This window comes from Echiichthys vipera (assembly GCF_963691815.1).
Source record: "Echiichthys vipera genome assembly, chromosome: 15".
NCBI classification, from domain to species: domain Eukaryota; kingdom Metazoa; phylum Chordata; class Actinopteri; order Perciformes; family Trachinidae; genus Echiichthys; species Echiichthys vipera.
Genome location: NC_139840.1, coordinates 17,663,594 through 17,691,508, shown reverse-complemented (window position 1 = coordinate 17,691,508; position 27,915 = coordinate 17,663,594). Strand labels below are relative to the sequence as shown.

At 43.1% G+C, this 27,915-nt stretch overlaps 3 protein-coding genes across 3 annotated transcripts in view; 2 read left to right on the top strand and 1 right to left on the bottom strand.

Moving 5' to 3' along the window:
- Positions 1–294: 294 nt before the first annotated feature.
- LOC310957911 (elongation factor 2b) lies at positions 295–8,765 on the top strand. The gene is made up of 14 exons (XM_083928653.1): positions 295–429; positions 1,806–2,020; positions 2,997–3,178; positions 3,257–3,468; positions 3,581–3,759; positions 4,168–4,273; positions 5,342–5,594; positions 5,716–5,911; positions 6,005–6,128; positions 6,260–6,502; positions 6,676–7,029; positions 7,169–7,351; positions 7,735–7,867; positions 8,135–8,765. Exons 1-14 carry the CDS (start codon positions 427–429, stop codon positions 8,326–8,328), a joined length of 2,577 nt encoding a protein of 858 aa, XP_083784779.1. The 5' UTR covers positions 295–426; the 3' UTR covers positions 8,329–8,765.
- Positions 8,766–9,600: 835 nt separating this feature from the next.
- btbd2b (BTB (POZ) domain containing 2b) lies at positions 9,601–15,792 on the bottom strand. The gene is made up of 9 exons (XM_083928671.1): positions 15,253–15,792; positions 15,029–15,148; positions 14,256–14,412; positions 13,568–13,673; positions 13,276–13,473; positions 12,964–13,156; positions 11,899–11,986; positions 11,646–11,792; positions 9,601–11,010 (listed from the first exon to the last, which is right to left on the bottom strand). The coding sequence occupies exons 1-9, from the start codon at positions 15,774–15,776 to the stop codon at positions 10,849–10,851; spliced, it is 1,695 nt and encodes a 564-aa protein (XP_083784797.1). The 5' UTR covers positions 15,777–15,792; the 3' UTR covers positions 9,601–10,848.
- A 5,675-nt stretch (positions 15,793–21,467) lies between these two features.
- Positions 21,468–27,915, top strand: part of LOC310957909 (protein unc-13 homolog A-like) — a gene marked incomplete at both ends in the record, with an annotated part of 31,688 nt that continues 25,240 nt past the window's right edge. Inside the window, 3 exons of the mRNA XM_083928651.1 lie at positions 21,468–21,489; positions 25,824–25,853; positions 26,096–26,195. Of these exons, the coding sequence (XP_083784777.1) occupies positions 21,468–21,489; positions 25,824–25,853; positions 26,096–26,195 (152 nt within the window). The remainder of the gene's footprint in view (positions 21,490–25,823; positions 25,854–26,095; positions 26,196–27,915) is intronic.

The following is a 27,915-nucleotide window of genomic DNA, read 5'->3' as shown; positions in this document are numbered from 1 at the left end:
ATACATAAATGAAATAATAATCAAACAAAAAAACTTTACATTTATTTCTACATTTTTGCTCACCTACATTTATTTATTTCTGTATTTCTGTGTCCATATGTTAATTTCCTCAATTATTTCAGCATTTATTTATTTCTCCATTTACTGCATTTATTTAAGACTTAAGTCATAGCTGGTCCTCCATACAGCGGTGGGCAAACATACAGCTATACCGGTAAATGTGATATGGGACCCGGCTGTTGAGCGGCAGCGCCCCCTGCTGCTGCAGCCTCTGTCCTGCACCGCTCCACGGCATACGCAGCACCCGCAGCCGCAGCAGCAGCAGCAGCAGCGTCTCTCCTGTCACCACCGGGACTGCCTGTCCTCTAAGGCAGTGTGTCACAGCAATAAACCTTTACACTCAAAGAGCAACGATCTGCAGACACAATGGTGAGTCTTAAATACGCACACGACTGTGTATTTATGTATTTGTAGCATGTGAAAAGAGAGCTGCCAGCCGCCTCATCGCATCATATAACCTCCATGCATAGTTATTAGTGGAGCCTGTCAGGTGTGTGTGTGTGTGTGTGTGTGTGTGGTAAGTGCCGATGCTGTGGTGGTGTTATGGGATCAGATAAAGTCTCTGTAAGCGCTCTGTTCTGACATACGCAGCAGCCTCTGTCTGATGAGGCTGTGGCCTTTCCCGTGCACGGCCTCCCTGTGACGTTCACAGCAAATCCTTTTATATCAAGATGCTGCTGTGTGGCGTGACTGCGCTAATTTCAGGTGTCAACGCTCCGTGGGAAAGAAAACACACGGCGACATGTCTGATGCAAATGTGACCAATGCTGTTTTCACTCACTTACAAGAGATTGCGTCATATCTCATGAGAAAATATATTATTACAAACAATACGTCATCGACACAAAGGGATGCAGTCATTCATGTCAGTGCTGGTTTATAATGTCTTATGATTAATTATTATTATTATTATTATTATTATTATTATTATTATTATTATAATTAATGTTGTTGTCGTTGTATAAGAGCATTTGGTTGTCTTAGTGAAATGTCTGAACGTCCCAAACTTGATATTTAAGATAAGATATAGTGGATAGCAAACATAGAATAAACATCAGTAAGAAACAATACATTGTAGAAAATGTAGAAAAATATGAACAATATAAACACAGGGAAATATAATATATAGGAACAATATTTTTAAATAGTTTACGCCAAGGCACAGAGGAAAATATTAGTATTGCAATAATAGTTGCAATAATAATAGTATTCCTATAATTAAGTGGCCTGAATACATTTAAAATGGTAGTAATTGTTGCTTATTAATAAGTAAATTCATGATGGGACAAACAAAAAAGAGCCCTAGTCTTTACCAAATGTATGCATATATACATCTTATTGCAGAATTTTAGTCTTCACTTGTATCTTATTTGTGATCTCAGCAGGACCGAGCACGAGCAACATTAATTGCTTGTTATTGGTCTGTTAAAGTTCATATGAAGACTTTAAGGGAAAAACCAGATATGAAATGAAGGCCTTCTGCTCCCTCATGACTGTGAAATGGTTCTGTTCGGCCCATTCAGCTGCAGCATGCGAGTGGTGACTCAGTTATTCCTGATGTGCCGCTTGATTAGGAACCAGAAGTCTTTGCACGGTGCCCTCACTCCTTCCTCTTACTTAAGCTGATGGATTCCGTTTCAAGTTTCTTTCTTTTTATAACTTGAGTTGGAACGGCTGCAGAGATCTGGTTGTGGACATAAATAAATATAATGTGATGAAGATGAACCTCCCCTCCTCCCCACCAGGTGAACTTCACTGTGGATCAGATCCGTGCCATCATGGACAAGAAGTCCAACATCAGGAACATGTCCGTGATCGCCCACGTGGATCATGGGAAGTCCACTCTGACTGACTCGCTGGTGTCCAAGGCGGGGATCATTGCTTCATCCCGTGCCGGAGAGACTCGCTTCACAGACACGCGCAAAGATGAGCAGGAGCGCTGCATCACCATCAAATCAACGTATGTGGTTCAGTGAAGTTGATTCAGAGACAAAAATATTGTATATATACTGTTCACGACTAAATGAGCAACAATCAAAATTAAATATGTGGGAAGATACATTATTATGGATCATTTAATAAGAATTTAACCCTAAAAATCTCAGCTAATCTGCTTTAACTGCACTGTGTGTGGAGCAGTTTGAGATTGACTGACAACATAAGGTAGCAACACCACAACTGTCAACTGATTTTGATATTCAGATGTATCCAAATGCTGATTGGTCCACAGAAATGACATCATGTTTGTCCAACTGAGCCCCGCCCACCGAAAACAAGTTCAACGAGCGCAGACAAACCAACGCAGACGGAAATCTCTCACTTGAAATATCAAAAACTGTTAACTTTGGCAGAAAATTGCACGTTTGTGTCAGACCACATCATTTGTAGTAAAATGCTGATTAAGAAAAAGGGCCTTTAAATTTTAAAGGCACCATATTGTTGGGTTCGAGAGAAGAAACATTTGTATCAGGGATGAAATACTTAGATGCTTCTGCAGTGTCTGGTCTGAAAATATTAGATTTGAGCCTTTATATGACAATCATTTCTACTTTCTAAAGGCTGCTGGCTGTGCTGTTTTGCTGTCTGCTAATTCAGAGTACATACTTGGTTGATTCACAATCACAATTAGTTTTTCTCTGCAGGTTGTTAATAGACTTATAAAAAATGATCTCAGCAATTAGTTTGTACAGACAGAACACATGTAAAAAGAAACCTTATTTAGCATACTATGGGTTTAGTACCTTTTTTAAAGTAATATCATGTTCATGTTGTGTGGTGGAGATGCTTTTTCATAAATCTACTCAGGGTGTTTCTGTCTGATGATCAAGGATAGTGATTCACATCACTAGATATTACTGAAATAATTCAAGTCCAGCTACTTGTGATGATGACTCCCTTCGGATAAACTTAATCGTATCCATCCCTCTGTTATTCAGAGCCATCTCTTTGTACTACGAGCTTGAAGAAAACGACCTGGCGTTTATCAAGCAGAGTAAAGATGGAAACGGCTTCCTCATCAACCTGATCGATTCCCCTGGTCACGTTGACTTCTCCTCTGAGGTCACCGCTGCCCTCAGGGTAACTGACGGAGCCCTGGTGGTGGTGGACTGTGTCTCAGGTAATAAAGACTGACAGCCTCGCCTCCACATCCTACACACACACACACAGGCTCACCTGTTTGTTCTTCCTATGACAGGTGTGTGTGTGCAGACAGAGACCGTACTGCGGCAGGCCATTGCTGAGCGCATTAAGCCGGTTCTGATGATGAACAAGATGGATCGTGCCCTACTTGAGCTGCAGCTGGAGCCGGATGAGCTGTTCCGGACCTTTCAGCGTATTGTGGAGAACGTCAACGTGATTATCTCCACCTACGGAGAGGATGAGGGCGGTCCCATGGGGAACATCATGGTCAGGCAGATGCACCACTCAGACACAAAGATATGCTAAAATATCTTGGAATTATTGCTTAACATTTATTACAGCTGCAGTTTCAAAGAATACTGGACTTTTTTCTCATCAGATTGACCCTGTTATCGGTACAGTCGGGTTCGGCTCTGGCCTCCATGGCTGGGCTTTCACCTTGAAGCAGTTTGCTGAGATGTATGTGGCTAAGTTCACTGCGAAAGGAGATGCTCAGCTGGGACCAGCAGAGAGGTGTAAGAAAGTGGAGGACATGATGAAGAAACTGTGGGGAGAGAGGTAAACATGATGATAATCATATCCAGACCGAAATATGCTGCACAACTCTGCACAACTTAACACGCTAAGCTAAAAAGCAGTGTTTCACTGCCCTCTCTGGTTGTTAGTTTAAAGTGTGTTATATCTCAGAAGTGTGATCTGTTGCACTCGTAACCACACCAAACAGTGATGTCACCGAGTGCAGACCACACTCTGGGGGGTACGCTTCTACATCACAAGAAGTGAAACCACCAGAGGTCAGAAAAACCTAGATTTTCAGCTGGTGTTAAGTTGCTTCTTTCAAATGTTCTTGCACACACCAAGCAATCTTTATAATAACTGGCATATATTGCACAATTAAAACAGGATAATGAGCTAGATGTCAATCATCTGAGTGTCATGATGTTGTGCGATAATTTATATGCACAGATATTTTGACCCAAATGCCGGCAAGTTCAGTAAGACTGCCACCGGTCCTGATGGGCAGAAACTTCCCCGCACCTTCTGCCAGCTCGTTTTGGACCCCATCTTTAAGGTGAATGGAGAAAAAAAGGGACAAGTAATATGTTTACAGAGTCATTCCTTAATTCTTCTGATGACTTTCATATGTTTTTGTATTGTTCAAAAACAATTTAAAGCGCCTACATGTAGGATTTGAACATTTTTGTCCTTGGCACCTTGTAGTTGTAGCACCAAAAAAAAGACTGTGATTGTGTTAGACAGCAATTGCATTCAACCTGGAAGACACTAACACCCAAGCCACACATCCTGCATGAGCAGTGTGTAATGGCTACCTCGCTGAAACTGCTGGGTCAATAATAAAATGTACATTTCTTTATTTGTATAGCAAGTGTATAGCAAGTTTATTTGTATAGCACAAGTCAACAGCAGTGTAATTCAAAGTGCTTTATGAAACATTAAGAGCATTGGGGGGGAAAAACACATAAAACATAAAATATTTAAAACACATAAAAGGTCATTTAAAACATACCGTAGATTAGTACAGTCCCAGCAGTTCCAGTGCAGTTTACTGTAAAAAGCATCAGCAAACAGAAAAGTCTTCAGTCTTGATTTAAAAGAACTAAGAGTTGCAGCAGACCTGCAGTTTTCTGGAAGTTTGTTCCAGATATGTGGCACATAAAAACTGAACGCTGCCTCTCCAGAAAGTGTTGAGTTCAATATGAAGATCTACATTTGCTCATGACTGACATATTCCAGATATACACACATCGAAACTGTAGTGAAGCGCTGTCATGATGTCAATATGTATGTCAAAAGTTAATTTCGCAGTCTCTTTTTGCTGGGAACCGCTGCGTGTGTCGTGTTTAAAGATAAGCAAATCTCTAGATGTTTCGCAGCCGACACGCTGTGTGGCGGCTCCAACCTGTCAACATGAGCCGAGAAAAGAAAAGCAACAGGTTCGGCGACGCCCACATGCTGCTCACGCAGGTAGTCTGGCCCGGCTGTAAGATAAATGGGCTGAAAGCAACACAGATAGACTGCACCAGGTTACACCAGTAAAAACGCTAAGGATGACTTTAAAGCGATGACTTTGGGCTCCAGTTTGATTCCTTCTCTTTGCCCTCTTTCACTGGCCACGTAGGTTTTTGATGCCATCATGAATTTCAAGAAGGATGAGACAGCCAAACTAATCGAGAAGCTGGATGTCAAACTAGACTCTGAGGACAGGGAAAAAGAGGGGAAGCCGCTGCTGAAGGCTGTGATGCGTCGTTGGCTGCCTGCAGGAGAGGCCCTGCTCCAGATGATCACCATCCACCTGCCCTCCCCCGTTACAGCACAGAGATACCGCTGTGAGCTGCTCTATGAAGGGCCAGGAGACGATGAGGCTGCCATGGGTCAGTGGAACATCTTCACAGCACCCCACACCTTCACCCTCTGGAGAAGACATCATTCAATATGGAGCAATTTGATCAGTTGGTTTCATAAGAGGGCTTACCAACTCTGCTGTCTTCTCAGGTATTAAGAACTGCGATCCTAAGGCTCCTCTGGTCATGTACATTTCCAAGATGGTCCCAACCACTGACAAAGGTCGTTTCTACGCCTTTGGCCGTGTGTTTTCTGGTTGTGTGTCCACCGGCCTGAAAGTGCGCATCATGGGGCCAAACTTCACCCCTGGTAAGAAGGAGGACCTTTTCATAAAACCCATCCAGAGGTGAGCATGTTGACGACTACACAGGTCTCTACTTACCCTTTTGTTTTTATGTTTTTGTTGGCAACTTTTCATAACCTTCCTCCCTCCATACAGGACCATTCTGATGATGGGCCGGTATGTGGAGCCTATTGAAGATGTCCCTTGTGGCAACATCGTGGGTCTTGTTGGGGTAGACCAGTACCTGGTTAAGACTGGGACGATTACCACCTATGAACAAGTAGTGTATTTTTCCCCCTATATACTACTAAAATATCCACACAGTGGATCATTAGTTACTTATACTGACTGATTGCTTGCTGTTGTCATAATTCTACCTGTCACAATAACTATTTTCGGCTCTGTCCACAGGCCCACAACATGAGGGTGATGAAGTTCAGTGTGAGTCCTGTGGTCAGAGTTGCTGTGGAGGCCAAGAACCCTGCTGACCTGCCCAAGCTGGTGGAGGGACTGAAGCGCCTGGCCAAGTCTGACCCCATGGTGCAGTGCATCATCGAGGAGTCCGGGGAGCACATCATCGCCGGAGCGGGAGAGTTGCACCTGGAGATCTGCTTGAAGGACCTGGAGGAAGACCACGCCTGCATTCCTCTGAAGGTGAGACGAGGAGAAGATTTTTCTATATTAAACTTAGAGAATAACAAGGGTCATCCTTTCAGAAACACTTAAACATTCAAATGATTTTAAAAGATGAAGTATAACAAATGCACATTTTCTCCCCCACCCATACTCTCAATTTTTTACCTCACATTTTCGACATCTCGTTCCAGAAATCGGACCCAGTCGTGTCTTACAGAGAGACAGTGACAGAAGAATCAGACCAGATGTGTCTGTCCAAGTCCCCCAATAAGCATAACCGTCTGTTTATGAAGTCCCGCCCTTTCCCCGACGGCCTGGCTGAAGATATCGAGAAAGGGGAGGTCAGCCATCGGCAGGAGCTCAAGGCCCGTGCGCGTTACCTTGCCGACAAGTATGAGTGGGAGGTGATAGAAGCCAGGAAGATCTGGTGCTTCGGTCCAGACGGAAGCGGAGCCAACCTGCTGATAGACATGACAAAGGGGGTTCAGTACCTCAACGAGATCAAGGACAGCGTCGTGGCTGGTTTCCAGTGGGCGACTAAAGAGGTGGGCAGCAGAAGTTCAAATTTAAAAATGAGTAGCTTTGAGTCATCTGATCAGAAGGTTCTGAGGCATTTGTGATATTGCTTATTTAAAAGTGTGTACTTGTATACTCCTGAGAATAATTCCTGTCTTCATCTTGCAGGGTGCTCTATGTGAAGAGAATATGCGCGCAACTCGCTTTGACATTCATGACGTGACACTGCATGCGGACGCCATCCACCGTGGCGGGGGACAGATTATTCCCACAGCTCGTAGGGTCCTGTACGCCTGCCAGCTCACTGCTCAACCACGACTCATGGAGCCTGTATACCTGGTGGAGATACAGGTGCATTTTATCTCCTTAATTAAAACTTAAAACATTGCAAAATGGTCTAATTGCAAATGAAATCAGTTTTGTAAATCAATAAATATTGTTGTAACATTCAATATGTTATGATCAGCAAAAAGAAAAGGCATTAAGTCTAACTCCCAAGGAAAAACTACAACAAAATGTTATAAATGTGTCAAAATGTTATAGATTCGTTATAGGTTTTCAAATTACTTTTTTATGACTGTACCGTCGTATGATTGGCCGATGTACAATCAATTAATGGGCTAAAAAAAAAACTCATCTTCATGACACTTTACTCATCGACATAATTATGCTCAACAACTCTCCGATGCCAGTTCACACCTTATGTCTGACCGCTGTGCTTCTTTTCCGTGCAGTGCCCGGAGCAGGTGGTCGGTGGTATCTACGGTGTGTTGAACAGGAAACGAGGCCACGTGTTTGAGGAATCCCAAGTGATGGGCACTCCCATGTTTGTGGTGAAAGCCTACCTACCTGTCAACGAGTCCTTTGGTGAGTCTGTCTTTTAGTCTGTGTTGTACGATGTCTTTCGTTGTGGGATCGAACTCTTACTTGTCTAGATAAATATTGTATTGTCTTCCTAGATTTGTCATAATTTCACCCAAATGTAAAGCTTGTACGTATGTATATAGTTGTATGTTTAGTTTGAGAATAACCACTGTATTTATGAAGTTGGTCTTAATTATTTACATATTATTGGCAAAGAAGAATATTCCACTGTTTAAGACATTGGTATTTAGTTGTGTACATTGCCTTCAGGGTTCACGGCTGACCTGCGCAGTAACACTGGAGGCCAGGCCTTTCCTCAGTGTGTGTTTGACCACTGGCAGATCCTCCAAGGAGACCCCAGCGACCCCGCCAGCAAACCCTTCCAGGTTGTCTCTGAAATTAGGAAACGCAAAGGTCTGAAAGAGGGCATTCCTGCCCTTGACAACTACTTGGACAAACTGTAAACACTGGGCCAGGATGATAAAATACCAAATCAGTCTCTAAACCCTACCCCGTGGGCACTTTAAAATCTTTGCACAGGCTTAAAGATACATTGCACAAATTGTTTTGACTTTGAGTCCAGAGCAGAAACAAAGCTTTAAGCTTTTGTTGTAGGCTTTTTCATTTCATAGCTACAGTACACCAAGTGCCTAGGGTGAGGGTTTTGGGGAACAATTAGATCAAAGCAGTTGAATTCCTCGTTTCTTCTATTCCTTCACATCTTCCCCTCTTATCTCCCAGGGTGGGCCTTTACAGTGCACTGTGATACTGCTGCAATAATGCGTATTTAAATGGGTCATGGCCAGATAAAACCATGGAAACCACAATAAAGTGTTACAGAAGTCAAACTTCCTGCATTGGACCTTTGTTCAGTGGATGTAATTAATAAAAACATTCATGTTGAAAATGTGACTCCTGATATTCAGTTATTTCTCTAGTGGGCCTCAGGGAATCGTTCACCATTTTACTGAGTTAGACGAGAAGATGGATACCTTTCTCGCATTTGTATGCTGAATATAAGGCTACAGCCAGCAGCTAGTTAGCTTAGCACAGAGACTTTACACCGGGAAACGATTGTTCTTAAGCTACCTCTGTCCAACAATATCGAAATCCACCTACCAGCTCACCAGTTAACACAATATACTCAGCTTGTGTACTCTGTCTGAAGTGTAAAAACAAGTTAGCTAAGAGCTGTTGCCAGGCAACCACCAGATATTCCCAGTAGTTACAATTATATCAAATCCTTGAAAACACTTGAATTTTAATGTGTTTTCTAGGTTTGAAAAGTGCTTGGATTTTGAATGAAGTGATTGAAACACCTTGAAAGTTAGTTTATATGGACTGCAATTACAGGGCAGGTTAAACTTTGTCTGTTTTAATATGTCCCTTCGGTAGAAAACTCACAGAACGTAATTTTGGTTGAGCAAAATAACATCTGATTTAATGTGATGAAGTGCTATAACCAGTAAACGGAATATACTCTATACACATGAAATTTACCACAGCTCTAAGGTGTTGGAAAAGCTTAAAATGCACATTCAAATGCTTGAAAAGGGCTTAAAATTTGACTTTGGAGAAGTTGTAGGAGCCCTGTAATATGCAGAACTAAGAAGTTAAATATTGTATCAAAAAGTGTACAGTGTGGGCTCTTAAGCTCTAACAGATGAAAAACCAATCACCATCAGTCTTATAATCATCTTGCCAATGAAAAAGCCGGTTTTATTTTCTATAAAGAATAAGCAATACTTTAAGACCATCAAAACTTGCACTGATAACAAAGCTGTAACACTGTAAATGAGTATCACTGATGTCTTTAATGATTATCTTGTTTGTTTTATAAGTTTTATTAGCATTCAATTAATTCATATTCTTGCTATTTTTTTCTATCCGTTTTGTGAACTCTCCCATTGCAGTGTGTAGGCTAAGCTCACCAGCTGATTGGTTTAGCCAAGCATTATATTTAGCAGACAAAGTGTCTCATCTCACACTAATTTCTGCAAGAAAGCGCACATGATTTTTTTTTGCTATAAAAGTGATGGGTTCTTTTCCGAAATCACAAGCACTGCATTATTTTTCTTCACTCTTTAATCAATAGTTATTTCAAGTTACACAATGTTAATAAATGCCGCTTTAATATACAACCCTTTTACTTACGCACCAGGGAAAGCTCTTCCGCCCCCACTTTTTAAAACAAAGCTAAAAAGAAACATATCTGAAGAGTTAGTGTGTACCCATTGAACACCCAAAATGAACATATATGCAAGGCCGAGAAGTGCAAGGTATCTTGGGTATAGGCAACTACCAAGCAGGGACACAAGATATCACAGATTGTACTGTATGTAGAAACCCCAAACTTGCTTACCATTATCACAGTCAGGATAAATATGAAGTTTGTTTCAAAGAGCTCATAAAGCCTACGATGCGTGTGGAAGTTACAGCTGATGTGGGATTGGGTGAAATGCTGGTCTGAACTGAATGGTGATGAGGATCTTGTCTTGGCAAATCTGATAATCTGTACATTCATACAGTTCAGGCTCCTTTGCACTAATGCTGTGGAGTACAGGAAGGGGAATAGTACAGTTTAAGTAGAATTCAGTGTCAAGGCTTTATGTCGTCAATCGACAGCCGTGACATCGATACTGGGAATAATCTGAGAGGCTCCTCCCTCCCTCTCTCCTTCCCTTGTGGAATCGGTTACAGTCATGTCTGTTTCAGAGGCTGTTATCACTTCAACACAAAAGGGATAAAAGGAAGCCGCTGAGAAAGAGAGAGACAGCATCTCAAATGACAATCTACGCCCCATGTAGTGACCTACATTGCTTTACGGCTATTTGTCTCCCCGTGTGGCCGACAGTAGTGCACTATATGGAGGGAACAGTATGATGTCTAAGAGATTAGTCCCCAGAACGGCTGCTGAGGTGTGGCGCCCGCGCTGGTGTCAGGTTGTCACATTTGATGGAAGGTCGCTGCTACATCAGAGGTGACTATGTGTAGAAGATGACCTCGGGAATCTGTCCGTCCTCTACAGAAGTGCCGTTGTTGTTGCCCGCCGCGTAGCAGAAGGTGAAACACGTCTTTGTGCCAGTGGATGATGACTCGTGTGTTACCTTTCGCATTCCTTTAGTCCCATAATGAGAGTCTGGGCCCTGCAAGACAGACAGAGAGAGTGAATATACTGGTGGAGCCGACGCTGCACGGTGACAGATTAGGTGTTCAAAAAAATGTTTTTACCTTAAAAGAAACTAGAGGTGTAACACAACTCTTTTCAGTAATTAGTATAACCAGGGGATCTTATATGACCTAGAAATTTTGGGTGTGTTTAGTTCACACCCAAAATGCTGTGAAAACTTTCATTTATAACTATTAAAGCAGCCATCGTAATTCTCATTCGTAAAGAGGCAGAAAATAAGGTGCTGAGAAAACAAAAATGATTGCCAAATAATAAATGTATAAATAAAACAACCCTAAAACACTGAGATGATATTTGCCGTTAATACAAATTATTAGACACAAATGAATTAATTATTGAAATTAAGCTTCTCAAAAAGGTGAAGATTTGTCCGGGTTTCTTTGTCTTCTAGGAGAGTAACTTGAATATATTACATGTGTGCACTGTTGGTCAGGCAAAAAAAGTCATACAATGGCTGATTTTTTTACATTTTATAGACCAAACGATGAAGGTAAATAATCATTAGTGGGAGTGCTGGGGGAAAAAAACACACATATTTTCCTCCTAAACAGTGTAGTGCTGCATGTGTATCATCATCAACACGTCACAGACCTTCAGTGTCGCACAGGCAGTGTAGTTGACGTTGGGTAATATCTCTACTGGCTCTTTGAACATGACTCTGAAGGTGTTGGCTGACCCATCACAGCTGAAGCCTGTATCATTCTGGCCCAGCACCGTGTTGCTGTCTGTGTGTATTATCTGCATAAAGAAAGAACAGACGCAAAAATCCAAAATATGTTAGACGACATGCCTACAACGTGCAGTGAAACCAGACACAAACATTTCGTAGGGTTCGGGTCCACACCTGTATGTTAACTTGGTAGTCTGTGGGTCCGTGTATAGAGCCGTAGAGACCGAAGCCGACCACAAATATCCTTCTGTTTACTGAGAACCTGAGATGAAAGACAGAACAGAAAGAACACATCTTGATGGGGAGAGTTAACGGCGTGGAGGTGGATGTACAATTTGTGATGTTATTTAATTGACCCGCTTCTCAAAGCTGTCATTTCACTCATCATAGCAGAAAAACCACAGGTGTAACTAATAACATTAACCATGGTTCTGTCGCAGCACTGGGGCAGTGGAGGCAGTAACTTTAACTGAACAGAGCAGAGCCATCGTTAATATTGTTAGTTGCACCTGTGCTTGCCTTGTAAAGGGTCTATTAATGACTACAGAGCTAATTCATGCTGGATTTTGCCAATTCTGTTACGACTTAAATATTCAAGTATATATTCTGTCCTGTGATGCTAGAGATGCAGCAGATGTTCTTTCAGGTTTCTTAAAACCTGTGTGTTCGCACCTGGCTTTATATTATACATTATACTAGGGGTATAGTTACGTTATGTGTTTAATATCAAACACAGCGAGTAAACTCTTGATAGTGGACCTGACTACAGTATATTGTAATTTCCTTATTCAGCTCATAAATAATTACTAAATATTTTTATATTTAGTAAAAAATGAATTACATTTAATTAATACGATCTGACATTTGGAGCTGCACAGATTAATCGCTTAGTTTTCAACTACTGAATTAATCACTACTATGTCAGTCGATTAATTAGGTTTGAGTAATAAAAAATATATATGTCTAGTTAAAAGGTTCTTAAATGTGAATATTTGATGGTCTCTGTACTTCTCTGTGACAATAAACTAAATATCTTTGAGTTATTGACAGATCCAGACATTTGAGGGCGTCATCTCCCACCATTTTCTGACATTTGAAAGATCAGACAACCAATCGATTAACCGAGAAAATAATAATTTGTTGCAGCCGTGATGACATCTCATTTACTTCAAAGGTATTCTTTGTAAATAAATAGTAAGGCTGTAATTCCATTTTTAAAATGCTCTGCTCCTCACTCACCGTATGCGGTCACTTGTCCCGCTGTAACCCCAGCGGCTCTCCACCTGTCCAAAACGTGTGATGCTGCACTCCTTCCCGCGGAGGCAGCAGCGAGGCCGGTCGATGAATTCAACGCGAGGCTTTGGGTTTACTGTGAAGTGGAGGAAGAGACTCACCACCTCTCTGTCCATAAGAATACTGGACTGCGCTGGACCTGAAGGGACGATGACAAGACCCGAGGAAGAGGATCAGGGTGACAAAGAGACACAGACGAAAAAACAAGAGCTGCACCAACATGAAAAAATCTAAAGGGTTCATTTGGTTTGTTTTCACCTGCAGCAAACTCCTCAATGGTCATGAGAGGGAAGCGGATGAGTGTGAGAGCTTTGCCCAGCACTTTGCGCTTGTTCTCCGGTGTGGGCTGCAGCTGCTGCCTGTGAGCCTCTGCCTCTGCCCAGCGCACCGAAGCACCAAACAACCGCACCTCCCTCACTCCGAGAGTATCCCTCTCCAACACTGCCACCAATGTGTCTAACGGACGGCGAGATGAAAAAACAATGGTCAGTCAGCCTGTTATTCTGAAATACAACACATGGATATAATGACGTTCACAAGGAGACATTACCCAAATCTATGTCTGTAAAGCCTTCAGCAGCGAGAGCATCTCCAGTGTTCTTATCAATGTTCTCTAGACAGAGGCTGGCAAGCTGCGGCTCATCAAACAACCGTGCCTTAAATGAAAAAAAAAAATGAATGAATCAGTACTGTATCACAGATACACACTATAAGATCTAAGAGACAGGACAAAATAGGTTTGTAGCAAAACTTGACAGACGATTATTTTTTTCAAATGATGTATTTCAGTTTTTGCCCAAAACAAATAAAAAAAAAATAACTACTTATCTTTCTTTACTCTCTGCCACACCAAGCAACTGATACACATCCATTATAGACTTGTAAGGTTTTGTATAGCTGCATGCGTTTAAACAACATATAATATGAGAACTTCTTTTGTTAAATAAAAGAAATGCATTATGTCCAAAAACATGTTTATATTTCTCAAAGTAAGGAACAGTAGAGAGTATTGTTTTGGTGCCAAAACTCTGCTATCGTATCAGCACCAGTATTATGAAATAGAAAACTATATCCAAAGTTAATCTGTGGATTTAAAATCCCATCTCTGCTGGGGCACAAAACATCTACGGCAGCAAAACTCAGAGTTCAAAGACGCTGCGGTGCAATCAGTCGTACACATCAAGTCACATGCAAGAAGAAGTCAACAACAACAACATTCATAGCAGGGGGAAGCAGACCTGTGTGAGCAGCATGAAAGCATTGTCTGCTCTCAGGTTCTTCTTGAGGAACTCCACACAGTGAGCCTCCAGCGCTGGCACTGCGTACTTTTTAGCCGTATATAGTGTGGTCATCACCGTCTCAGGCCCGATCTGGACTTCATCAGAGTAGAGAAACCTGCAGGAGGTCAACAAGTTAAACAGTTACATTACAATTTTATTGTGAAGCACACTTTAGTGACTTGTATGCATAGCTTAATTATTATCATATGATGGATACATTGGTACAACACAACAGGCACTGCTCTTGACACACACACACACCACACACAACACACACAACACACAACACACACACACACACACACACACACACACACACACACACACACACACACACACACACACACACACACACACACACACACACACACACACACACACACACACACACACACACACACACACACACACCCTTTTTTCTTTACTGTTTTCAGCTATTTTTAACTTTTAATTTGTTGTTTTACTGTTTACATAGTGCATATATTTTGTATTTTGCATCCGTTATTGATGTTTTTGTTTTGTTCTTCACCATCTTCTTCTGCTGCTGTAACTCTCCCCACTGTGGGACTGTATAGCATTATCTAATGTCTTATGTTGTTTTAATGCTACCTGCAATATCTTGCTCTTTCCCAAATGTTTATATGACGTTTTAAAAAAAAACGCACGCCCACTTTCAGCACGCGCAGATCACCCGTTTAAATGGCACGCTCTGGCCCTCGCATGCTCCTTACTTGAGCAGGGCCAGGAAAGCAGCTGGCTCCACATCAGGAAGCTCGATTTCCGTTGAGGTCGTCGCCATCCCGCCGTTGAACATGGCATCAAACACCGCGCTCCCCACAGCCAGAACAAACCTGTCAACACGCAGCAACAGCAAAAGCAAAAGAGAGGTGTTTTTGCAGATTCTCAGTTATCTAGCTCATGTTTTGAACTCTAATGCTGCGGTTAATCTTCTCACCTGTGCGCAGGTATCCTCTGAACCCCCATTCCTTTGCCCACTAAAAAATGAACGTCACTGAGCACTTCGTTGTTGAAGAGGAAAGCGAACCTCTCCTTCACGGTGCTCTTCGTCGCTTGCCAGTTGTACACCGGCTCTCGGTACACCAACACAGACGCGGCTGCCGGAGTGGCGGTCGATGCCCCCGACGCAGCCGCGTTGGACGCTGCGGTGGATGCCATGTTTGACGCCGGGGTGGCCATGGCCCCGGCTGCTGCAGCACCTGCCGCAGCGGACTGCTGCTGCAGGGAGTTCTGCGCAGTCGGCGGAGCTCCGCTCGAAACACCGTTGCTGTCTCCCCCTCCAGGCCCCAGCTGCGGGTTGGGACGCCTCGCCGCTCCCTGCGCTCCGCCGCCCGCACCGCCCGCTCCGCCGTTGGATGCCGGCATGGAGAAGACGCTGTTGCTGGGCTGGCTGTTCCCCAAAGGACCCGGACCGGAGAAATTAAGGCAAGGAGGCCTGCCGCTGTTGTCTCCAGCAGCCATCTTGAAGCCGAGTGTAGGCGTAAATAAGTCACTTCGTCGCTTTGAGTATTTCTAGCAGCTTAACAGTCTTAGCTGCTCTTTGCTGCCCCCCGGCGTGTGTTAATGGTGCTACAATGCTCTCCATCTGCACAACCAGGTCAGGGGGTTCAACGTCATCTAGGCCAAGGCCCCTTAGACAAGGCAAGGTTATCTGTATAGCACAATTCAACAACAAGGCAATTCAATTCAATTTTATTTATAGTGCCAAATCATAACAAAAGTTATCTCAGGACACTTTACAAACTAGGTAAAGACCACACTCTGACTAATTTATGATTTACATAGACCCAACAATTCCCCCTTAGAGTACGGTGGCAACGAAAGCCTTCCCTATGACAGGCAGGAACGTCAGACAGACCCAGCTCTGTGGAGGACGACGACCATCTATCTTGACCGGTTGGGGAGGAGGAAAAAGAGAGAGAGAGAGAGAGAGAAAAGACGGACAGATGGACAGAGAGCGACAAAGACAGACACAGACACACTTTCAGTAACTATTATAATATCTATAGTAATGTGAATATGACTTATATGTTATGGCAGTTAATACAGCAGAATAATAGAAACAAGCACAGCTAAGGTTATAGATTATAATAGGAGCAGGAAGCGTCATGCAGGACCACGGCAGCAGGCACCACCACGATCAGCAGAGACCTGCGAGACGACAACAGCAACAGTCTGTAGAGAATTCAAAGTGCTTTACATAAAACATTAAAAGCATTGGGGGAAAAGCACATAAAAGGTAATTTAAAACATATACAATATTATTACAGTTACCGAAGTTACAGTGCAGTTTACTGAAAGAGAGATGAAACAGGGGCCCCATACCTCCTTTTTAACATTAATATATTTATACATCATATGTTAATGTTAAACATGGAAGGCACATTGAATCCTTCAGCTCAATTGTATCTGTGCATGGCTACTTTAGTGCCTATAGGCCAGTAAGCCTAATCATCAAGGTTGTGTAAATGTATTTATTTATGTTTTCACAAATTTATATTTGCTAATAATACGTTGCATTTAAGTTAATGTATATTTTGGACATATTTAAAAATAAATAAATAAAAAAACTTTGGGAAGATTATCAAATAATTTGGCGGCCCCCCTGCAGTAACTCTGAGGGATGGGAGATCATTTTACCACTCACACAGGTAGCAAACATAGCTCTTTATGAACAGTTTTGGTAATTCCTGTTTTAAATATTCCCTTTGGGTGTTCAGTGCCCACATCCACCCCATCACTGCCCTAATCATACAGACCTCTGGCCTATAACTGTCCCCTACATTTCAACAATCACTGGGCACAACCGGTTAGGTCACATTTGAATCATCCAGGACCTCCTTTTTGTCAAGGGACAATGTAAAGCTCTGACCCACCATGCCACAAATAATTATCCAGTGTTACAGTGGTCATCATTATACATATAAACTGTTTAAGGATACGCCCCTGTCTGTGAGCAAGTCACCAGTAAGCAACTTCAGTACAGCTATGTGTAAAATTGAGATATATAATTAGATTATTATTTCATTTGTGGGTTCTGTTCATTGGTTCATTCATTAGTCACAATACAAAGCATGCGCACCAATATTAAACGGGTCCTTTTTGAAGCAGCCATTGAATGTCACATGTTTTATTATGGTATGTTTCAGCCCTACTTTTTTAAGAATAATGTGATCATGTTCTTTGCCTTTTTCCCTGTGAATTTAAGGGTCGTAGAGGAAACATAGGGGAAACTATACATATTGGTTCACATTGGCTTTTCCAATATGTAAATTACATTGTATTACCTTCAGGTGCATGCAACCTGAAATATATAAATAATTCACCACCCATTATCATTTTATCTTCCGTAAAGTAAAAGGCTTTAAAGGAGGTGTTAGGGCGTCCTATGGGACATAAAAATGTAATTAGAAGAAATGGGGGATTGGGACCCATGACCTTTTAACATATTAAAAATCTAAATCCTGCATATCTTCCAGCTATGCCTTCCTTTCAAACATCTGTTTTGAAATCAAAATATGAATTGACTAAAGACTCAGTGCCACAGTGCTAAGAAATAAATAAAATAGCCCATATTTAAAATGACGTGTACAAAGGTATAGGCTTTACTAGATTAAAAAAAAATACAAGACATCTTTCCTAGAAATGCCTCTGAGAACTTGATTAAATTCCTCGCTGACATCATAGCACTATACTGTGACTGATGACAAGCAATAGCAGTTCAAACAGAGACATTGTTATAGTAGTACAACTTTAATAATTATTTTTCTATTGGGTCTCAGATCTGTAATACTTAGGGATGTTGCTCTTGTGTCTGACACTTATTCAAGGCGCTGAATTTTAGCGAATATTCAGTCCTGTGAGACTTGATACTTGGTCTTAAACATTTGCCGGTCAGACACAAAACATTATTTGATAGGGATTTAGTTTATTGAAATGCCCTACCCCTGAAATCTTCTATCGAAATGTGCACGCTCTAAAAATAGAGTGAGTAGTTGTGTATTATAAAATGAATAATGAATGCTTTATTTCAAGCAAAAAGCAACAAAACACAATATCAACTTAACATGTTAATCCTACCCCTTCTCCACAACTATATAATATTATTCATCATGAATAAATAAATAATCTGTCGCCTCGAGACTATGACATCCATCATAGTCAGCTACGCAGCAGAGAGGTTTGGCCTCAGTGAGAGCAAGAACCCCAGGACCAAATTCACACTGAAACGCCGAGTGTCTCAGATACACAAACTGCGCCAAGAACTGCGGAGCCTCAAGAAGCAGTACAAGGTGGCAGGTGAAGAGGAGAAACAACCCCTGGCAGAGCTTCGCAATATTCTGAGGAAAAAGCTCATGACGCTGCGACGTGCAGAAGGGCACCGAAGGCGAAGAAAGGAGAGAGCAAGGAAGCGTGCTGCGTTCATCTCCAACCCCTTCACCTTCACTAAGAAGCTGCTTGGAGACAAAAGGAGTGGCAACCTCATGTGCTCAATGGCAGAGGCAAACACCTTTCTGCACAACACTCTCAGCGACCCAGAGAGGGACCAGGAGCTTGGACCACAGAGGACCCTCATTAGCCCGCAAGCTAATGAGGGTGGAGTTTGTAATGAGGGAACCCAGCTGGGCTGAAATACAGGAGGTCGTGAAGGGAGCCAGATCAGCATCAGCCCCAGACCCCAGCGGTGTTCCATAAACTGTGTACAAACGCTGTCCACAACTACTGCGACATCTGTGGAAGCTGGTGAGGGTGATTTGGCGCAGGGGACAAGTGGCAGGCCAGTGGAGATGTGCAGAGGATGTGTGGATCCTGAAGGAAGAGGACTCAAAGGACATCAGTCAGTTTAGGACGATTTCGCTGCTAAGCGTCGAAGGCAAGATTTTCTTCAGCGTCTAGTCACGACGACTAACTGAGTTCCTCCTACAGTTATATTGACACCTCTGTTCAGAAGGGTGGGATTCCTGGAGTGCCTGGATGCCTAATACATACAGGAGTGGTAACGCAACTCATCAGAGAGGCTCTTGAAGGGAAAGGAGACTTGACCGTACTGTGGCTGGACAGAGCCAATGCGTATGGCACCATACCTAACAAGCTGGTTAAAGTTGCCCTGCTGCAACATCACGTTCCCAAAAAAGTCATAGACCTTATTTTTGATTATTACAGCAACTTCAGGCTAAGAGTCACAGCCGGATCGGGCACATCATACTGGCATCGACTTGAGAAGGGCATAATAACAGGCTGCACAATCTCAGTCATCCTGTTCGCACTCGCCATGAACATGATCGTCAAGTCAGCAGAGGTGGAGTGCAGGGGACCCCTGACAAAATCTGGAGTACGCCAGACCTGACTGTCACCACCACATCTGTCCCGGGCTGCAGATGGATTCTGCAAGGGCTAGAGAAGCTCATCACATGGGCAAGGATGAGCTTTAAGCCAGTAAAATCAAGATAGGTACCAGTCAAGAGTCTTGGAAAGCATTTTGATTGCAGCCTCAAAGACTCGTCATCCATCCAGAGAACCAGCAAGGAGCTCGAGGGCTGGTTGAGATGCGTCAACAGATCTGGCTTGCCAGGGAGATTCAAGGCCTGGATTTACCAGCATTCCATCCTGCCCCGCATCCTGTGGCCTCTGCTAGTATACGCAGTACCCATTACAACTATAGAGGCCATGGAGAGAAAGATCAGCAGCTACTTGCGAAGATGGCTCGGCCTACCCCGAAGTCTGAGCAGTGCTACCCTGTACGGCAGTAGCAACATCTTGAAGCTTCCATTCAGTGGACTCACTGAAGAGTTCATGGTGACCAGAACTCGAGAAGCCCTGCAGTACAGGGAATCCAGGGATGAGAAGGTGCCATCGGCTGGCATCCAGGTGCAAACAGGCCGGAAATGGAGGGCAGACGAGGCTCTGGAAGTGGCAGAGTCGCGACTGAGGCAGAAGGTACTGGTGGGGTCCATAGCCTCAGGACACGCAGGTATTGGCTATTTCCCATCACCCAGGGTGGACAAAGCCCAGGGAAAACAGCGGCAACACCTCATCCAGCAGGAAGTGCGGGCATGCGTGGAGAAAGAACGAGCCAGCAGGATGGTGGGTATGGGACAACAGGGAGCTTGGACTAAATGGGAGAATGTTCTGCAACGGAAGATCACCTGGCCCAACATCTGGAGAGCAGACTCCCTTAACATCAGGTTCCTAATCCAAGCTGTTTATGATGTCCTACCCAGTCCATCCAACCTCCATGTTTGGGGCAAATCAGAGACACCATCCTGCCCCCAGTGTCCAGGAAGGGGATCCCTGGAACACCTCCTTAGCAGTAGTTGTTTTATGTGTGAGGACTCTTATCATGTTACTGCAGAGGTTTGGTGTTATTTTGAGCAGTATTAGTGGTTAAAAAAGACGTTCTAATAACTTCACCATGCTGCCCCGAGCTAATTGGTGTTAACCACGTCCGGCTGTTCAGGATTTCTTACTTTGTAGTTTATACACAAAAAATGTCTCGATGGCTTATTTGATGTATGTTAGTGCTGAAAAAGACCATGGGATGGTTTCACGCCAGAATTACACTTAAAACTTGTATTAAACTTTTTACATTCATATTTTGAACATAACTCGCTTTTTTTACAACATTATAAATGTTGATGAATGGGGATGAAGCCGGTTCGAGGGGCCCCCCTGTGAATTTTTGCCTAGGACCCCATCAGACTGTAGACTCGCCTCTGACCCCATCCCGTCTCCTCCGTTCAACCCTCCGCGAGCCCCTCTGCTACACATCAACCGTGACGTCACGGCGGCGCGGCGCGCGGAGGAGCTGTCCCCGCGCGGAGGGGTGCTACTGCTGAAACAAGATGGCTGTGCGCGCAGGAGGAGCAGCAGCGGCGGCGGAGGAGAAGAAGAGCTGAGGCAATGCAGAGGAGGAGGAAGAGGGGGAGGGAGGGCGAGGAATCCACTCCTGTGTGTCTCGTGTCCTGCTTAAATGAGCAACAACAGCTCCGCGAGCGCTTCTGACATGATGATGCTAATTGGTTTCCGTTACCATTTAGGGTAGTTATTTGTGTGTGTGTGTGTAACCAAGAGACAAACGGGACTGGCCAACCAAACAAATCACGGAGCACTCAGTAGAGGACAGCCGGGGACGCTCACGCCACGCTATCAGAGATGTCCCTGCTATGTGTGGGAGGTAAGAGAGGAAATTAAAAGGGGTGATGATAAAACCCTCTTGTGTTTGATGGTATTGAAGTATCACTATAGCTGCACCGGTTGTGTGACAGAGCCTGCGGGCTATCACCTCCAGTGTAAAAGTCTGTGCAGCCGGAGCAGCTGAGGTGTTTGTGCTGATCAGTCATTAAATCACACAGCAGCTGTTATAGTCTGAACGGGGCGGTCACTGTTACTGTCACTATGTTGCTGACATGTTTGTTAATGAAGATCCATGTATGAATGAGTTATCTGACACAAAAAAGAGGGGCAAAATTGTTACAGGCTGCAGCCACAGTCGTGACTGTTATTAAAAACCACACACTCACAGGCTCGTTTGAGTTTCTATATATGTCTACATGGAGGAGGAGATCCGCTGTTTCCTTCCCTTGTGTCATGTGTGTGTGTGTGTGTGTGTCATCCGCTCCGTTTCATTCATGCGTGGGCAGTCAAAAGAAGGTGGAGGACGAGGAAAAGCCCCTGCCGCTGCCGCCGCCGCCGCCGCTGCCGCACCGCCGCTCTCGCCGCTCTCGCCGCTCCGCTGTAGTCGTGAGGGAATACTAGTCGGCTGGAGATGCGCGTCACAAATCAGCGTTTTCTCCGAAGCGATGCGTCACCTCCTCCTACCAGACGCCCTGAAAACCTCCTGATGATGACACTGTTGCCTCTAAGTGCGGTGAATAAGCATCTGCTGTGATTGTTCATAGAGAAACCCTTCTGAAAAGGCATTTTGCTGTCCTCCAGTAGGCTATTAGGCTGCATTTTTAGGCTTTTATAATATTTAATTGCAAAAAATAACAACCTTCTTATTTGCTTCTAAGAGTGCTGTGTCAAAACTGGCAGCTGTGCCATTTGTCCTCACTTGCCTTGATTTTAAGCACGTTTTACTTTTCAATTATTGATAACTGTCTCAGTTAATGGATTTTGGTCTACAAGATGTCAGAAAATGGTCCCAATTAGAGCCGAGACAACTGGTTAATTAGTTCAGTAACCGAAGAAAATGAATCTGCAATTGATTACTTGTTTCTTAAATAATATTTCAAGCACAAATGCCACATAGGGCCTAATGTCTGCTTCCAGATTTTCAATGTTGAGAATGTTTTGCCTTTATTTGTCTGACAGACAATTGAATATCTTTAGGTTCTGGACAGTTGGTTGGACAAAACAAGACATTTAAAGGCCTGACCTTGGACTTATAGACCTTTCTAGACCCAGTGACTAATCAATTCATAGAGAAAATATTTGTCTGATTATTCAATAATGATAATAATTGGTTGCGGCACTTATTCCAATCATAATTGCCTAAAGCCTGAAGTGATGTCTTTATAATTGCTTAATATGTCAGACCAACAGCCCCCAAATAGTCAGTGTTTGATCACATAGGACAGAAAAAACTCACATTGGAGCAGAATATTTAGACATTTTTGCCTCCTAAACATTTGCAGATTAGTTTTCTGTAGTAACTAATTGAAATCAGTGTGTGGAGGTATATTGGAGCTCTAAACGTGTCGTAGATGTAATAATGGCGATGTGTGGACAAAATGTTAGTGGAGGCGTTTTCAAAGTCACCTTTTATACGTCAGGCCCATTATGGAGGCTACCCCACCTCGACCTGTCCTGCCAGGTCCACCCACTGCCTGTCCCTGCTCTGAGTCAGTCTCAGGTGTCATTAAGACCCTGTTCATTCATAAACACCGGCTGCGGCTATCTTGCCTATACAAGACTTGGCAGAGAGCCTTCTTTCTGTTCCTCTTACATCATTCATGCTTACCTGACTGGAGCTATTTCTGGCCTCTACAGTACTTTGTGCCTCTTGAATAGGCAGAATTTCTTTAGAGCATATGCCGACGAGGCAGAATTCAGACACGGATACAGATTAACTCTGAAAAAAACTTGGCATCTTTTCCTGCAGATATTTCACATGCTTTCAAGTCCAGTTTTCCTCCCCGTCTTGATTTGGACACTAAATCTGGGAGTGTAATGTCTCTGTCAGCAGGTGCAAGGACTGCTGCAGATCCGCGAACAGCTCTATATATGACCCTACAGAATAAAGGCGCTGTCTATCTGATTCATGTCAGCCCTCATTTTGTCGTTGGGTGGCTGAACTCAGCTCACCCACTTCCTACTTTACATTCCCTGACAGTTCATGTTGAAGGGTTTGCTTGATTCCCCGTTGAGTCTCTGTGTTCTTGGCAATCCGCTTAGTCGCCATAAGTCAGAGTCTGCTGTGTCAGAGGTACTTCCTGAATGAACTCCCTATTTAAAAAAATAGGGTTGGACCAAAATTTACTGTTGGCTCTTTAAAGATTGTGCTGTGCATCCTCTGATTAAATAATAAAAAACCAAACACTCTGATGTGTTATGTCCTTTTTAAGACATTTAATCAGATGGTGATAGATAGTTATAGCTTTGACCTTGTTTTCTTTAATCTATAGGCTACTTACCCACAACTTACATTTCAGTGATTTATACAACATTACAGCCCTTCACAATCTTATTGTTTATGAGTTACAGGCACTTACACGTACAGTGTTTGTATGTGTGTGGTGGGCTCGTCCCGTCTGCTTAGATACATGCAATTGGGGCAAAATATTGGTAGAAGGGCGCGTGGACATTTCTCATTGTAACTCACCCTGTCAGAGAGATTTATGATTGTGTGGTATTATTAAGCTTCAGCTTTCCACTGTTGAAAAAAATCCAATTCCTTTTTTTATTGATCCTCCTCATGTACTGATATATTTCCAGGGCTGTTTTAGTGCTGATACTAAAAACAGACTCTAATGTGGTCTGCCTAAACAACGTAAAGGACCGCTGAACAAGTAGCTTGCTTCCTCTTGTCTTCATAATTATGTTCTTATCTTTTTAGCATTTACAGCTGTGTTGAAAACTAACCTGGACATCAAAAGGATGTTGAGCCAGTGCCAGAGCAGAGTTTTGACGTTAAGTAAAGATGCAAGCAAAGATGTATTTGTTTACATGTGTGTATTTATGGGTGTGGCACATGTTGAGTCGACACTAAAGGTGGGTGAGGTGTGAATGGTGTCAGAGGTTAATATATTTTTGTAATTACTGCAGGTGTGTGTGTGTGTGTGTGTGTGTGTGTGTGTGTGTGTGTGTGTGTGTGTGTGTGTGTGTGTGTGTGTGTGTGTGTGTGTGTGTGTGTGTGTGTGTGTGTGTGTGTGTGTGTGTGTGTGTGTGTGTGTGTGTGTGTGTGTGTGTGTGTGTGTGTGTGTGTGTGTGTGTGTGTGTGCTGATGTAACAGCATGGCACTTAAGCTGCAGTTTTAGATCGAGTGTGTGCATTTCATGAAAGAAACTCAAAGCAACATTAGTGAGAAATGGAAACAAGTCAAGTCAACTTTTCATATCGCCGTGGTTACTATGGTGACCCTTTGTGGTGCGTTGCGGTGGACTGAATATTGTGAGATAAGTCGTGAATTGGTGTTCACATCGCGTTTACTCAAGGGGCGATGAAGGTGCACGTTGCACATTTACATGGCGTATTGAGCTTGCGTTTGCATTTTATAAATGCAAACCTGTGCATGATGTGTACACACCTGCAGTGTGGTGCGGGGATCTGGAGCGTGTGTGTGTGTGAAAAGCAGTGGGTAGAGCATTAAAAATGTATGTGTGTGTTACGTCAAAGCTGGTAAAGAGGTGCTGCAGAGAGAGAGCCGGGGCTTTAACTATACTCTGAAAAATCCTCTGACACATTCTGTTTGAAAAAGGTAGGACTTTCTGATTGAATGTTTGTAGAATAAAGACATTCCCAAAGTTAGCAGGGATGATTGGGGATGTTGAAGTGTTCGATCTTAAAGTTCTGAAAAATGAATCTGTTACAACTGTTATTTCTTCTAATAAAAAAACATTATTGATTAAAAAAAAGTGCATTTTAGTTATCTGTTTAAGCTGTGCTATGTGGTTATTTTTATTTGCATATACTTAACTGTACTTTTTGTTTCTATGCCCCACACTGATGAGGCACCCCACAAGGGAAAGATGCCCATGTTTTTCCAGCACTGTGTGTTTGTTTGCCACCACACTCCAGTGCCAACATGTCTGGACCTTATGGCAAAAAAGGCAGAGAACTAAGGTTAAATCTGAATCGTTGCAATTTCAGTTTCCTGCATCAACATTTATATAGTTAGTGGTGTTCTCAGATGTATCAAAGTTCTTATCAAAATATTTTTTTTACGGTTTAGTTTATCCGAAGCTTGTTCTCTGTGTAAACGCCAGAAAAGGAGCATTCATAAGCAGATGGTGTTCCTGTGTGTTTGTGTGTTTGTGTGTGACTTTGTCCCTCTCTGTGTGTCCACAGTGAAGAAAGCCAAGCTGGATGGACCCCAAGGTAAGACCTGGGATCCTTGAAATAGAAAGAGGGAGAGACTCGCTGTTATGTGACATTAATCTTTAAGCAGACTGAGTACACATTACAGGCGGCAGCCATTAATGGTAATAAAGGGATGGGAAGTGAGTTACTCTGTAGAATATATGAAGTCTATATCTCACTGGGACTTTGTTATTTGTTTTCTAATGCAGAGGCGTTAGATTGTAACGCATCTCCTCTCTTCATCCCTCTCTCCTTGACAGAGAAATTCAACACTTATGTGACTCTAAAGGTACAAAATGTGAAGAGCACAACCATTGCTGTCAGGGGCAACTTGCCCAGCTGGGAGCAAGACTTCATGTTGTGAGTCCCTCATCATTTTCAGCAACAAAAAAAAAATCTCTCTCTTCTCCTCCTGTTCCTCCCTCTCCCTCACTCTTGTCTCTACTTTCTCTTTTCATCCTCTCATCTACTCTCCACTTCAGCTGCTTGAGTGTTTTAATGTTTTAATGCTTTCTATCAACCTCTTTTTCACTCCTCCATTCCAAGTGCTCGTCATTCTTGTATTGTTTCACGTAGCTCTTCCTCTCCACATCCGCACCTCCGCCTCCAACAACCTCCTCATCCTCTTTTTTTCATCTGCTCTCCCCTGACACCTCTGCCCCTCTCATCCTCGTTCTCAAGCTTGGCTCCCTCCCAAGCCCTCCTTCCTCTTGTCTGTTACTTCTTCTCAACACGGCTCCTTGATCTTCATCTACTCAGCCCTTAGTCCTCCTCCTCTTCCCAATTCAACCTTACTTTTCCCCTCAGGTTCCCTCTTCGCCTATTTCTGCTCTAGGCATCGTTAGCAGCATTTCCCACTTTTAAATGAGTTTCTTTGAGCTGTGTTTCAATACATATTAGAGTGATATCTCATTGCAATCGATAAAAACATCATACAGCACAGAGTATTTGGCATGCAGAGTGAATACCAGTGTGGCAGTGGCGGTGTAGCAGCATATGGACGATAAATGGTTAGAATCTATGTGGGATGCGGCGGGCAGGCACAGTCCTGTGAATTTGTATGATGTTCGGAGGCGTTGAGCATTGTGCTGGGGTTGCATCAGTGAAGCCGTGTTATGTAATCTTTGGGCTGCAGAGAGCCTCACCCCCCTCCTTCAAACTGCCTTTAAATGACTGTGCCCCCTCACTCACTGCCATGAATCAAACAAGCACATTTCCTAAAAGATGTCACCACTGAGACGGGAAATCCAGTCCCCCTATTTCTTAATTAAAGTTCCCACTCTCTCCCTCCAGGCATGCGATACAATCACTTCCTTCACTGCCCTCATCACACTCTTCTCCTTCTTTTCCTTACCCCTCCTCCCCCTCGGTCTCTTTCTCTCTCTCTCTTTTCTTTCTGTCCTGCTTCCTGCTGTCTTGTAAATGTTTTATGTTAGATTCTCTCAGGCTTGCTCCCACAGAGATGTGTCTTATATTTGTCTCAGTGAAGCCCACAAGTAATTACCGTGCATCTTTTGTGTGTATGAGTGCCTGTGTGTTTTAAAGCATTTGTCTTTAAGCAGCGGTGGAAGAATTACTCTTATTCTTTACTTAAAGAAGCTGTACTCGACATTCAGAGCATTAATATAGCAGCTAAGAAATGTTCTCTATGTACAGATACAGTGGAGCGATGGCGTCCTGAGCAGGGAACAGTCTGTGAGAGCTGTGGGGAGGCAATCCCAGCCCACTTTTTTTCAGTATTTCAAGTACAGCCTCTTTAAGTAAAAGCACCAATTACAAAAAGCACTTAAGTAAACAAATTATCCGCAAAATATATTAAAGTATCAAAATGAAAGTATTTGTAACGGAGAAAAAATGCATTTGTGACTGGGCTTGACAGTAACAGCTGCCAGGTTGCCATTTTGAGAAATTGGCCTTTGGTAACCATCAGTGGCGACCACTCTCAAAACATGCAATACACTTTAAATAATTGTTGCATTAGTGATGTTCAAATATTGCTGTTGCAGTCAGAACCAAAGCCAGACTACTACATGTGACAACGCTGCACATGCCCAGGTGTGTTTACTTGCGTGCGCACAGG